We start from the raw sequence: 14,569 nt of genomic DNA, 5'->3' as shown, positions 1-14,569 counted from the left end.
TCCACCTAAGGCAAGAACTTGCCGCCAGTCTAAAATGCTCAAATATCTCATTGCAACTTTACTGTGGCTTTGTTTGCTAAATCTCTGGGACGATCCATTGAAAAGTTTCAGCTCTCTGGAGCTTTTGACATGCATGCTGGCAGCTGCTTAGATCCTCAGTTGCCCCAACTTTTGCTTCAGTATAAAAACACATGGAGCTTAGCATTAGCTGGGTGGGGAAAAGAGGCCACATATTACGTGTCGCCAATGGCTTGGAGAACCCTGAAAAATCTTATGCTGCTTGAGGTTTTTTTTATCTTTTATACAATAAACACAGCCCCAGGACTTCCTCTCCGCAGTACAATGTGAAATTTGGCTTCCCTCGTTGTCTTAAGTACTCTGTCAACCTAATATTAAGTCTCTTCTGGATATAATGCACTGCTTTTTGGGGGCACTTCTATTATTTTTATTGTATCCACTTCTTTGATTTACTTCCATAAAGACTTTAAAAGAAATGCCGCCAGTGTCGAAGCCCTGGAGGACGCCGGCCACGCACAGAAAAGCGAGAGCCCAGAGCCAAGGAAAATGGCATATTTGGGACTGGCAATCTCAACAGACAAGTGCAGCAGGAGGAGACCCAGAGAGGAGCTGAGAGCAGCTGACAAGGAGCAGGTTCCCCAAGGAAAGGGCCAAGAAGAGGGTGGCTCTTTCAGCCACTTGTCCATGTGGTCGTCCTGCTCTTTGACTCCAGCTTGCCTTGTTATTGAAAAGTTAGCTTTAACTACTTCGCCCTTCCCAAAACAATATACAAAATGCAGGACACTGCCCTTCAGAGTTTGAAATGCTCTGAACTTTGCAATGTAGTTTTTCACCTACCTAAGATCTTGGTGAAAAAAACATACAAAGGAGGAGGAGGAGGAGGAAGAAGAATCATAGAGTTGGAAGAGACCACAAGGGCCATCCAGTCCAACCCCCTGCCGAGCAGGAAACACCATCAAAGCATTCTTGACATATGCCTGTCAAGCCTCTGCTTAAAGACCTCCAAAGAAGGAGACTCCACCACACTCCTTGGGAGCAAATTCCACTGCCAAACAGCTCTTACTGTCAGGAAGTTCTTCCTAATGTTTAGGTAGAATCTTCTTTCTTGAAGTTTGAATCCATTGCTCCGTGTCCGCTTCTCTGGAGCAGCAGAAAACAACCTTTCTCCCTCCTCTATATGACACCCTTTTATATATTTGAACATGGCTATCATATCACCCCTTAACCTTCTCTTCTCCAGGCTAAACATACCCAGCTCCCTAAGCCGTTCCTCATAAGGCATCGTTTCCAGGCCTTTGACCATTTTGGTTGCTCTCCTCTGGACACATTCCAGCTTGTCAGTATCCTTCTTGAACTGTGGTGCCCAGAACTGGACACAGTACTCCAGGTGAGGTCTGACCAGAGCAGAATACAGTGGTACTATTACTTCCCTAGATCTAGATGCTATACTCCTATTGATGCAGCCCAGAATTGCATTGGCGAAGAAGAAGAAGAAGAAGAAGAAGAAGAAGAAGAAGAAGAAGAAGAAGAAGAAGAAGAAGAAGAAGAAGATCTTAGTGAAAATAACATATAAAGAAGGAGGAGGGAGGGAAGAAGAAGAAGATGATGACGATCTTGGTGAAAATAACATACAAATACCACATTTTTCTGTGTATAAGACGCCCCCATGTATAAGACGCCCCCTATTTTGGGGGACTCCGATTTAAGAAAATGGGGGAAGATCTATCCATGTATAAGATGCCCCCTAATTTTGGACATTATTTTAAAGGAAAAAAACCTAGTCTTATAAACGAAAAAAATACGGTATATTACAGGGAATCGCTTTGCAAAAATGTGGATATTAGCAGAAACTCCCCCTAAAATGCTGATGAATTTTCATGAGGATGTTTTTTAAAGAATATATAAAATGGTTAACTGATGTGGAAATGTGGAGAACGAGAAACTGTAAACTGTCCAATTTGCACACACTCCTTGCTGCGATTGCATTTCAACACACGCTGGAGCCTTTACAAGTGAAATTGACGCACCTCAAAATCCCCTAAAAAGACAGTTGGCGTTGGAAGTCCCCCCACAAACGAAACTGTCCTGAGAGCCAGCAGCTGGAGATTTATTTACTAATTCAAGTAGACGGCCACTGCAAGTGCTGCAACAGTTTAACGCTCCTGTATTGTCTCTTAAGACAGATGGATGCCGACACAATTCAGGCCCCGGCTTCTAGGGCTCCAAACCCTCAAAGAGAGGCTCTCAAGAAAGCAGTTACAAACCTTCTCTTTTCCTGCAAACACCCCTCCATTCTACTGTCTATCATGCTCCTCTTTCTGGACAGGCCGGTGGCATTTCCACACCACCAGAAGGTGGGATCTACTCCACAAATAAATCTGTAAGCCCAAAGCGAACGGCCAAGTTTAACGCAGCTCATCTGGGGCACAGAGCTGCAAGCCGGCCACCCCAACCCTCTGCAAGGGACTGGAGAGGGGGCAGCGATTTGACCCTTGGGTGCAGTGACTGACCCATCTATCCCCGGCATCCTGCCTGCTTTGCACAGTAGGTGGCCGGGTCGCTTTCCTCCATGGTCTTCCTCCTTGCAAAACACTTGCTCACCTAGCTTGGCATCACCCACCGGCAAGCAATGGCACTCTGGGGGTTCGGGATGGGAGATGCTGACTTTGGGGATCGCGAGCTCTTGCACCGAAACTCTGGCGCTCTGCTACAGAGCCATAACCTGAGGCATAGAGGACTTCCCAAGGCCAGATTCAGTGCCACAAAGAGGCGCTCATTCACCCCATTGCTTATGTGGCTTTGGAAAAACCAGACAAGACTGCAAACGGGGCTGTGCCTTCAAAGACATCCCTCCTCAGTCCAGACACTCAGGACCCACTGCCCAAGGAAAAGACATGTAAAGATTGGGAGAGAATGTGGAAAATGATTGTTGTATTGGACTTGATGGACTTATAGAGCGGAATACTTTGTCCCTGCGTGTCCCTGAGTGTCGACGCCAGACCAAGATCAGCCCATCCCTATAGAAGGAAGACGCCACACGCAAAGAAGATAAAGAAGATTGGGGAAAAATAATAAATGAACTATGCAGGACATATTAGTTAATTTGAAACCCAAGAAAGAAAGAGGACATTGGTTTTTGTTTTGTTGTTAAAAAGGGAAATGTTTAATGCATACTTTTTAAGGGTTGTGTGTAGATTTTTACATTAGTAGAACTTTCCAAAAATCACTTGTATCAAGATGAATAAGGTTTTAAAATTGGATTGTTAAGAATATAAGGCTTTATGGATGTGCTTGAATAAGCTCATCTAATTATTAGTAACAAGAAATGAGATTCCAACCAGGGTTGCCATATTTTGAACAGCAAAAAAGAGGACACATCTTCCAACTATGTATTGCTATGACGACTCTCATTTCACATTCCCATGAAAAAGAGGACATGTCCTGGAAAAAGAGGACACATGACAACCCTAAACAGGAAGAACCTTCTAGCTGTGAGAGTTCTTCAACCATGGAACGGACTCCCTCAGAAACCTTCCTTGGAGGTTTTCAAGCAAAGGTTGGATGGCTGCCTGCCAGGGATGCTTTGGTTGTGACCCCTGCATTGCAAGGGGCTGGACTAGATGAGCCCTGGGGGGTCACTCTACAGTTCTATGATTCTGCTGCTCCCTGAATCTTGCCATCATGCCTCTTCTCCCGAGTGTTTTGTGACTCTGTCGAACTGGATTCCTGGAGTATCTCGGAATGCCAGCCCTCAGCTCCGAAGTGAATCATTGGCGGATTGTTGCCGTTGTCCGTAATTAACTCTTTGGGAATCCCTGGGGGGAAGACGTGGGGGCTCACAATGCCTGACGACGGGGCTGTTCTCTGTGTTGTCCAACATATCATTAAAAACACGCCAGTGACTAGCGGGGTGCTAATCGGAGGCAATTAGTCCTTTTTAATACCAGCAGAGCTGAGTCAAAGTGGGTCAAAGGATGTGCAGGGATCTCATGAAATCACAACGCCAGAGAGGAGAGGCCACGTGTTCTACTCTCTTGTCCTATGGTACGATTCACTTAACACAGGCATCCCCAGACTTCGGCCCTCCAGATGTTTTGGACTACAATTCCCATCTTCCCCGACCACTGGTCCTGTTAGCTAGGGATCATGGGAGTTGTAGGCCAAAACATCTGGAGGGCCGAAGTCTGGGGATGCCTGACTTAACAGAAAGCACCCGTGACCAACGCCTCTTCTCTGGGCTTTTATACACCTTCACAAGTTTCTTTTCCAGGGACGGCGCTTGGATAACTAACTCAAAAAGAGGCAGGAGAGTGGATGGATGAGGCCAGTGGTCCATCTAGCACAACATCCTCTTCTCACAGTTCTAGAAGAGGAAACGTCCCCAAAACCAAGGAGGTTGGTAAAAAGGGGAGTTGAAAGGCAAAGTCAAGAGGGTTAAATCACTCCCCAACGCTTGGGTGTTGTTTACAAGAACACAATACAGTCAAAGCTCAGTTGTTGAACGTAATCCATTCCAGAAGGCCGTTCGACTTCCAAAATGCTCAACAACCGAGGCGTCCGACGTTCAGGTTCCAAAAAAGCGTTTGAAAACTGGAGCATTTACTTCCGGGTTTTCGGCGTTTGGGAGCCGAAACGGATGATAATGGAGGCATTCAGGAACTGTAGTTTGACTGAATTACAGGGATCCCCAAACTGCGGCCCTCCAGATGTTTTGGCCTACAACTCCCATGATCCCTAGCTAACAGGACCAGTGGTTGGGGAAGATGGGAATTGTAGTCCAAAACATCTGGAGGCCTGGAGTTTGGGGATGCCTGCTGTATTAGGAACTCAAGCGGAGTGTAGATCAGGTACCATGAGGGCTAGGAGGACATCAGAATGGTTGACAAGCAGAGTCAAAGATGCTGTTAGAGGCAAGAAGGCTTCCTTCAAAAAACACACAGAAGACTTGTCCAAAGGAAGAGAACAAAAAGAATACAGTGGTGCCTCGCTTAACGAATGCCCTGCTTAACGAAATTTCCGCTTAACGAAAGGATTTTTCGAGTGGAGGTTGCCTTGCTAGACAAATCCATTTTATGAAAAATTCGTCTAGCGAATAGCGGTTTCCCATAGGAATGCATTGAAATTCAATTAATCCGTTCCTATGGGCAAAAAAAAAATCAGTGCATTCCTATGGGATTCGCTAGACGAATTTTTCATTATAAGAAAAGACCCGTGGAACGAATTAAATTCGTCTAGCGAGGCACCACTGTACGAGGAAGTGAAAATAAAACTGCCAATACTGTATCATAATCCCAAAGGCAAGGAAGAAGTGACATGATAGAAGTTTCTGAAATCATACATGGCACGGAGAAAGAGGATACAGAAAAGTTTTTCTCCATCTCTCCAAACTCTAGAAGTCATGGACATCAAATGGACCAAGCTGAAGGTTGGAAGATTGAGGACAGATAAAAGAAAGTCCTTCCTCACGCAGTGGAACGGAATCCCTTGGAAGGAGGTGGGCTCTCCTTCCTTGGAGGTTTTTTTTTAAACAGAGGTTGAATGGACATCTGTCATGGATGCTTTAGCTGAAATCCCTGTATTGCAGGGGGTTGGACTAGATGACCCTTGGGGGACCCCTCCAACTCCACAATTCTAGGATATGAAATAGGACTTAATTCTAAAAGAGCAGCTACAACAGTCTGCAACAGCCAATGCAGAAGAGCCCCTTCAGGCCCCACAGAAGTCAACGTCTATTGTGGCAACTGCTCCCTTCTTCAGATGCAGGTAATTTGCTTTTGGCTCATCAGCCTGGAATAAAAATATCAGAAGCCGATGACTGCCCTCCTCCTTTGCCCTCCTCCTCAGATCCTGCTGCAGCTGCTCTGAATCCACTTCCTTCCTTCCTTCATTTTTTTTTAATGATGCCAATCATTGCCTTTTAAAATTCTAATTCTGGGTCTACCTGGAAGGATTCCACTATGGAAAGCCAATCTTGGATCTCTGCTTCCCGACTCGTGTGCCTCAGCGTCACGCCAAGGAGGAACAGTTCAGGAGATGCTGGGCTGTGACTCACAGCCATTTATTCATCAGCGCCTCCAGCCTCCAGAACATTTCCAGGTGCCCATTAATGTCTCACACCATGAGGTCGGCCTTCCTCACTTTCTCAATGGGAGCAGCGTTGTAGCCACAGTTCTGGCATGGTGGGGATGGAGCAGAGAATTCATCGGGTCTCCTGAATGCCACCAAATACCATTTGGGGTTCAGCGGTCACGAAATTAAAAGACGCCTGCTTCTTGGGAGAAAAGCAATGACAAACCTAGACAGCATCTTAAAAAGCAGAGACATCACCTTGCCGACAAAGGTCCATATAGTTAAAGCTATGGTTTTCCCAGTAGTGATGTATGGAAGTGAGAGCTGGACCATAAAGAAGGCTGATCGCCGAAGAATGGATGATTTTGAATTATGGTGCTGGAGGAGACTCTTGAGAGTCCCATGGACTGCTAGAAGATCAAACCTATCCATTCAGCCCTGAGTGCTCACTGGAAGGACAGATTGTGAAGTTGAGGCTCCAATACTTTGGCCACCTCATGAGAAGAGAAGACTCCCTGGACAAGACCCTGATGTTGGGAAAGATGGAGGGCACAAGTAGAAGGGGACGACAGAGGACGAGATGGTTGGACAGTGTTCTCGAAGCTACGAACATGAGTTTGACCAAACTGCGGGAGGCAGTGCAAGACAGGAGTGCCTTGTGTGCTCTGGTCCATGGGGTCATGAAGAGTCGGACACGTCTAAACGACTAAACAACAACAACATCTATCGGATGGGCGTTTGCTCCTCAAGGCCGTTAACTTCAAGGATGCTCAAGACCAGGGAGAGGCAACCAGCAGTGAAAAAAGCTAAGAGCTATTCTAGGCTGCAGAAGTGTAGTGCCCAGATCAAGGGAAGTCATAGTACCACTTTATTCTGCCTTGGTCAGAGCATGCCTGGAAAACTGTGTCCAATTCTGGACAACACAATTTAGGAAGGATGTCAACAAGCTGGAAGGTGTGCAGAGGAGGGCAACCAAGAGGATCAAGGGTCTAGAAACTAAGCCTGATGAGGAACGGTTGAAGGAGCTGGGTAGCTGTAGCCTGGAAAAGAGGAGGCTGAGAGGAGAGAGGAGAGCCATCTTCAGATATCTCAAGGGCTGTCCCATGGAAGAGGGAACAAGCTTGTTTTCTGCTGCTCCAGAGGGGAGGACCCAAACCAATGCATCCAAATGCCAGCTAAACAATGATAACTTTCTGAAAGTAAGAGCTGTTTGGGAGCTTGTGGACTCTCCTTCCTTGGAAGTTTTTAAGCAGAAGTTGGATGGCCATCTGTCTTGGATGCTTTAGCTGAGATTCCTGCATTGCAGGGGGTTGGACTAGAGGACCCTTGGGGTCCCTTCCAACTCTACAGTGAGTCTATGATTAACCTGGTCCCTTCCAGATGTTGCTGGACAAAGCTCCCATCAAACTCTGGCCCTAGGGACTCTCAGCTGTGCCATTCAAGCACAGCCATCTTGCTGTGTTGCTTCCCCGGAGCCTTCTGCCTATTTTGCCTGAGGTTGAGTCCGTCCTTCACTAACCTGGTATCCTCTGAGAGTTTTGTTGGACTACCGAGCTGCATCAGCCTCAGTCAGCACAGCTGGAGGGCACCAGGTTGGTGAAAGCTGATCCAGCAGGCCAGTGAATTGATTTGGAAGGACTATACAAATCGCTTCTCTTTACAGGACACTGAATTATTTGGGGCTTTGGAAAGAGAGCATCCCAGCATTCCTCTAGCCTCTTGAAATATTTCACATCTGCCTGGGAGTCCTCCACTTGTTCTCTTTTCCTGCCAGCTGAGTGCAGGGCTGCTCATACTCTTCCTCTGCAATGTTTGTAGTTCGAATCAGTGATAGCTTCAATTCTGCAGCACAATGAACTCAGGGCAAACCAGCTCCTTCTATGGAGTTTGAAACTGATTGTAGGAAGATTCAGAACAGGAAAAAAGGAATCTTTTCATGCAGCACTTAGTTAAACTGTGGAACTCCCTCCCACAGGAGGCAGTGATGGCCACCAATGGATTTAAAAGAGGAGAGGGCTACTGATGGCAGCTAGCCAGAGTAGCCCTGCTCTGCCCTCCATGTTCAGAGGCAGCAATGCTTCTGAATCCCAGTTGCTGGAAACCACAGGAGGGGAGAGTTGCTCTTGTGCTCGGATCCTGCTTGCTGGTTTCCCATTGGGGCACCTGGTTGGCCACTGTGAGAACTGGGTGCTGGACGGGATGGGCCCTTGGCTGGATCCAGCAAGACTCTCCCTATGTCCTTATAATTGCACTCCAATCACACCCCAAACGACCAAAGGTTATTTTCTGCTGCTCCAGAGAAGCGGACACGGAGCAATGGATTCAAACTTCAAGAAAGAAGATTCCACCTCAACATTAGAAAGAACTTCCTGACAGTAAGAGCTGTTCGGCAGTGGAATTTGCTACCAAGGAGTATGGTGGAGTCTCCTTCTTTGGAGGTCTTTAAGCAGAGGCTTGACAGGCATATGTCAAGAATGCTTTGATGGTGTTTCCTGCTCGGCAGGGGGTTGGACTGGATGGCCCTTGTGGTCTCTTCCAACTCTATGATTCTATGATTCTATGACCTCTAATTTGAGCCCTGGTTTTAAGGCCAGAGGTCCTTTAAGTTGGCATTGTTTCCCTCCTGCCCAAGGCATTCCGAAGAGACCATTTCATTTCTGCTAAGACAAAGGCTTCTGAGCAGTGTGAGTGAGCAGGGCTGGTTTTGCGTCCAGTGAATCAAAGCTGGCTTGCAACGGACTGACTGAGCAGGGACACCCTTGCCGTACATATGCTCCACCAGGCCACAGACCAAAGCATGGAGCTCTCCGCTACAAAAGCCAGGAAAAGATTTGCCTCGACAGCCACACATAAGCTTCTAGTTAGCCTGTCTGAGAGCGGCTACCAGATGTCAAGTCTCTTATTACACCAGAAGGATGGCAAGCGGCTTGGCTCCCAGCTGGCTCCTTGTCAGGAGGATAAACCTTCCTCAAAAGGTTCTTCCGCCTGCTAAAGTCTCCAAGAAAAAAAGAAGAAGGTAAAGGTAAAGGACCCCTGGATGGTTAAATCCAATCAAGGCAAGTATGGGGTTGTGGCGCTCATCTTGCTTTCAGGCCAAGGGAGCCGGCGTTTGTCCACAGACAGCTTCCCGGGTCATGGGGCCAGCAGGACTAAACCACTTCTGGCATGACAGGACACTGTGACGAGTGCGCAGAGCACATGGAAATGTCATTTACCTTCCCGCTGCAGCAGTACCTATTTATCTACTCCCACTGGTGTGCTTTCAAACTGCTCGGTTGGCAGGAGCTGGGACAGAGCAATGGGAACTCACCCCGTTGCAGGGATTCGAACCACCAACCTTCTGATTGGCAAGCCCAAGAGGCTCAGTGGTTTAGACCACAGCGCCATCTGCGTCCCTATAGTCTCCAAGGTACAAACATCTCAGCCACATCATAGAGGGGCCAGAATGACCCTTGAGCTCTCCCTGCATCCTCACCCCACAGGCACCACCTGCCATGTCTATGGGCTGCTTGCAGTGGTTCTGGTCAGTAGTGAATGGCATGGGAGGGCCTCCCTGTCGATGAGTCACAGCTGCTTACTGGGAGGAGGAGAAGGTAGACGAGGCAGCGTAAGATCATAGGCTTGATGTGTCAGGCCAATGGCTCACCCACTCCAACATCCTGCTCTCACAGAGGCTGAACAGCTCAAGAGCCCTCTCCCCTCCTGTGGTTTCCAGCAACGGGGATTCAGGTGAAGTGCTCGCCCCAACTGTGGAGGGACAACTGAGCCCTCGCAGCTAGTAGCCATGGAGAGCCCTCTCCATGTCCAATCTAACAACAACAACAACAACAGTCACACCTCTGGATACGAATGCTGCGGGTTGCGTACAAAACGGGTTACGAACGTGCCGAACCTGGAAGTAATGGAATGGGTTACTTCCAGGTTCGGCAGTTCACGCATGCACAGAAACGTCAAATGACATCATGCGCATGCGCAGAAGCGCCGAATCGCAACCTACGCGCGCGCAGAAGCGCTGACACGGGTTGCGTACTACTCATGTTGCACTCAGTGCAACCAGAGGTACCAATAATAATAATAATAATAATAATAATATTTATACCCCACCCATCTGGCTGGACTTCCCCAGCCACTCTGGGTGGCTTCCAACAAAATATTAAAATACAGAAATCCATCAAACATTAAAAGCTTCCCTAAACAGGGCTGCCTATTGCTACAATTTCACTCTGCGCTGCGTGAAGAAGGACTTTCTTTTGCCTTGTAGGGAGAGAATTGCCAATTGTATTGTTGAGTTAATTCTGATCCTATGGTTTGCATTGCCAATATCCTATAGTTTGCATTGCCCCCCCCAATATTCCTCCTAAAATGCTTTCCTCTTTGCCTCTATGCCTCTGTGTGTCAAAGTGCAATGTAACAGTGAGACTTGCTATCAAGGCTAAGAGCTGGCCTTGTCTGGAGGACAGAACGAGAGGCAGAGAGGGGCTTATTATCAGCGATGATGCACTTCCAGCCTGACGCGGGAAGTTGCTAGCTTGATGCGTAAACTAACCTTACTGAAGGCTTACTGAAGGCTGAAGGCTTTGTTGAGTCAGCATGTGTTTATGCACAGGACCGGCCACGGATCTTCCTTATATGTACTTGTGACCCCCTTTGTGTTTATGAGAAGGACCGGACAGAGTGCGTGCGCACTCTTACAGAAGAGGGGGAAGGAGCCCAAAGAAGTGTATAAGAATCTTTGCAAATTTGTGTTTCTTTACTCTTGTCGTGAAACATGGATCACCGAGAGCCCCTTAAATTTAAGGATTAAATTCTTTCTCTGAATTCAACCCCCGATGTCATTATTGACTGTCTCTGTCCTGCCTGGGCGCAACTTAAAGGACCCTTAGTAGCTGATAAGGCTACAGCCTGTCTCGAATCCCCCAACATTCAGCTTCCTTGTATGTCCACGAGGCAGGGAGGGTGGAGAGGAACAAATGCGCCAGCAGAGCCAAATTCCCACATGGGCAGATGAGTGTGGAGGCAGCGGCAACAGGAGACGACGGGACACAAGCTGCCTTATACCAGGCCAGGCCTTTGGTCCTCTGGATCAGATGTGTCTACCTTGACTGACAGGTGCTCTTTCCCCCTTCCATCTCCCCTCTCCCCCTTATCGTATTGCGGCCCCACAGGTCTGACACACAGCAACAGCAAGGGCGGTGGCAAAACGTAGAACCGTTGCGATAGCAAATCGTAGAACGACAGAATCGTAGAGTTGGAAGTTGACTGTACTGCACTGAGCCAAAAAAGACCGGAGGGGAACACAGGGACTGCAAACTCCCCTCTGAGACCCAAACACACAAAAGCACTTGAGGTTCCCCACCCTAGAGAAGCTGCCCTGTACAGAGTCAACCCACTGGCCCATCTAGCCCAGCTCTGTCCACATGGGTTGGCAGCAGCTCTCCCTGCCAAGGATCAAACCTGTGGCATTTTGCATGCAAGCCATGCGCTCCGCCACTGAGCCACACAGCCCTTCTGCACCCGCATAATTTTGAGTGAGCGGAGAACTCCGTTTAAAAACCATCTAGATGAGATACACTTTCCAAGGGGCAACTCCTCCTCTGAGATAAGAGTGCGCAGAGGCTATGCTATGGTGGGTGCTTGAACCCCTCTTTTCTTTTCTAGCATTTTAAAAGGGCCAGAGGTTCTTTAACGACAAGAAGGCAAAACTGGGGAGATACAAAAGGCCTCCCTAATAGCTGATATTCCCATCTTTCCTGAGGCCTAGAGGGAAAAAAGGATGCTGGCTTTTCAAAGAGAGGCTGAGAGGCAGGGCAGCCGAGCGCCAGAGAGGAGTTTCTTCACCTCTGGAAGCTGTGGCACAACGGTCCTGACACCCAAGGGAGAATCCTGGGGTCGTGGTCTGGGGTAGGGCAGGGTAGAAACATCACACCTACCTACAGATTTTGTCCGTGGAATTCCTTTGCGCAGGGAAATGTGGGGTTTCTCCGGACCAGTGTGTGCCGCCATCCCCTGTCGCTCAAACAGAGACTGGAAAGAAGAGAGGGGGACAAGGGTCATGCTTCGGCCTGGCTAGAAACAGGCCCAGCCCTGCATCATAGGATGGTGGAGGTGGAAGGGACCCCAAGGGGTCCTTGACCCCATGCAATGCAGGAATCCCAGCTCAAGAATGCTCGTCAGTTGGATGGCCAGGTCTCAGACATTTGTGAGCTGGGATGCCAGCAATGCCGGCGGCTGGGCTAAGTGCCCCGCCTGGCTACTTCCCAACTCTGCAAATCCACGATCCCTGGGACTTTGGTTTCCACCAGCTCTGGAGAAAGAACAGCGAGGCTTTGAAGGGAGACTGCTCTCCAACTTGACAAGCGCTTTTACTATTTTAAAAATGGATGATCGCCTACGTTGTCGAAATAAATAAAAGAGCGCCTTAGAGACCAACTAAGTATGTTCTGGGTATAAGCTTTCGTGTGCATGCACACTTCTTCAGATACGCTGGAACAGAAGTCACCAGACCCTTATATATAGTGAGAGGGTGGGGTGGGGTTTTTCTCAGAAGGGTAGTAGGAGATGGGTGGTTGATTCAATGGGTATGGTAAGCCTGTTGGCGACAGTTAACGACTGCAATTAGTCCTACAGGAAAAAGCATGGGATAGGAAGCTTGCACACAAAAGCTTATACCCAGAACAAACGTAGTTGGTCTCTAAAGTGCTACTGAATATTTGTTTTATTCATTTCGACTGCGTCAGACCAACACGGCTACCTACCTGAATCTATGTTGCCAAGTCCACCTTGACCACTTCAGTTGGTGGAATCGGCACTACAGTGGTACCTTGGTTCTCAAACGCCTTGGTACTCAAACAACTTGGAACCCAAACACTGCAAACCCGGACAGTAAGTCTTCTGGTTTGTGAACTGTTTTCGGAAGCTGAACATCCTCCGTTTTGAGTGTTACGCTGAGGTCTGTTTTTGCTATTTATTTTGCATTCTTGTGACTCTCTTCTTTTTTCAGTGACTGTGTGGAACCCAAATAAAAAAATTCCTTCAGTAGCACCTTAAAGACCAACTAAAAGTGCTACTGAAGGAATTTTTAAATTTTGCTTCGACTCAGACCAACACGGCTACCTACCTGTGTGGAACCCAGCTCAGCTCCTGATTGATTGTGCGACTGCAGTACATTGTTTATTGCTTTCAATTTATGGATCCATGGTATCGTTAGATCGTAAAATTCATGTTAAATGGCTGTTTGAGGGGTTGTTTTTAAAAGTCTGGAACGGATTAATCCGTTTTGCATTACTTTCTATGGGAAAGCGTGCCTTGGTTTTGGAACGCTTTGGTTTTGGAACGGACTTCTGGAACGGATTAAGTTTGAGAACCAAGGGACCACTGTACTGCAGGTGCCCCATAACACCCATTCCACGTTTCTAAGCACTTGATCATTTAGTGTGGCAGCACCTTTGGAACTCCCTGCCTATTGATATCAAACAGGAGCCTTCACTGTACTCTTTTGGGTTTCTGCTAAAAACAACAACAAACCAACACATTTTTGTTTAGACAACCCAGAAGCTTAGGAAGTTGGTGTGAAATCTAACTTGTTTTAGTATTTTAACTTTTGGTGCGTTGCATTTCCTGCCTTATCTTTTTGTAAACCTCTTTGAGGGTGGGTGTTTGGTGTATAATTTTCATGAAATAAATGTAGATCCCCCCCCCCCCGGTTCCTTACTTTTCAACCAGGGCAAAGTACTGCAGTGAGACAGGCCGTGTCCTTCGCTCTCTCTGGCTTCCTGTCCCCGAAAGGCTGCTCCCCCGCCCCCGGAATCCTTCCCAGTTTGTGGCTTTCCTTGCCACACACCCTCCCCTGCCTCCCCGCTGGCCGTGCTCCCGTATCTCTCACACTGATCTCCGCAGGAGTGATCCTTCTGCTGGTGGGTCTCTGCTTCACAGTGGCTGCCCTGGAATCTGCCTCCACGATGTCCGCTCTCAGCGAGGGCTCGGCAGCTGCCAAGATCTCGTCCAGCTTCTCTGCAAAGTCAAGACATAGCATCCCCGTGAGCCAGGCTTGTCCTCCGAAAGCAGGAACTCGACACAGAGATGGGCTGAGTGAGCTGCCAAAGGGTGTGTGTGTGTGTGCTTGCATGCCAGCAAGGGAGCCCTGAGGCCTTCTGGGTGGCTGGTGAGGCATCACTCCCTTCACCTTGGAGGAGAAAAGCACCCCCTTCCCCCCGCCACAGGAACCCCGCAGCTCCTTGGAAGGATCAGCACCCGAAGGGCCACAATCCGGTCTAGGAGATCGGCCACTTCGATCGGGCACTATTACAGGCGCAACTTAATACCATCTCCACATTTGTAAGGATCTTTTAGTTTGGTGGCGTCTGTACTTTGGAACTCCCTGCCTCTTGACGCCAGGCGGGTGCCTTCACTGTACCTTTTTCGGTGCCTGACAACAACAAGCCTACCCAGAAGCATAAGAAGTTGGCACGAGTTTTAATCCTGC

The 14,569-nt window shown here is 48.2% G+C and overlaps 1 protein-coding gene across 7 annotated transcripts in view; it reads right to left on the bottom strand.

The window, feature by feature from the left end:
• The window catches only part of SHANK3 (SH3 and multiple ankyrin repeat domains 3), a 419,062-nt gene that overhangs the window by 37,352 nt on the left and 367,141 nt on the right, over window positions 1–14,569 (bottom strand). For all 7 annotated transcript variants that reach the window (XM_088676559.1, XM_060279323.2, XM_088676556.1 and 4 more), the window contains 2 exons: window positions 13,970–14,097; window positions 12,018–12,111 (listed from right to left, as the gene is read on the bottom strand). In XM_088676559.1, the coding sequence (XP_088532685.1) occupies window positions 12,018–12,111; window positions 13,970–14,097 (222 nt within the window). The remainder of the gene's footprint in view (window positions 1–12,017; window positions 12,112–13,969; window positions 14,098–14,569) is intronic.

Source organism: Zootoca vivipara, chromosome 9 (assembly GCF_965207765.1).
Source record: "Zootoca vivipara chromosome 9, rZooViv2.hap1.1, whole genome shotgun sequence".
Taxonomy (NCBI): domain Eukaryota; kingdom Metazoa; phylum Chordata; class Lepidosauria; order Squamata; family Lacertidae; genus Zootoca; species Zootoca vivipara.
This window is presented reverse-complemented; position numbering and strand designations above follow the sequence as displayed.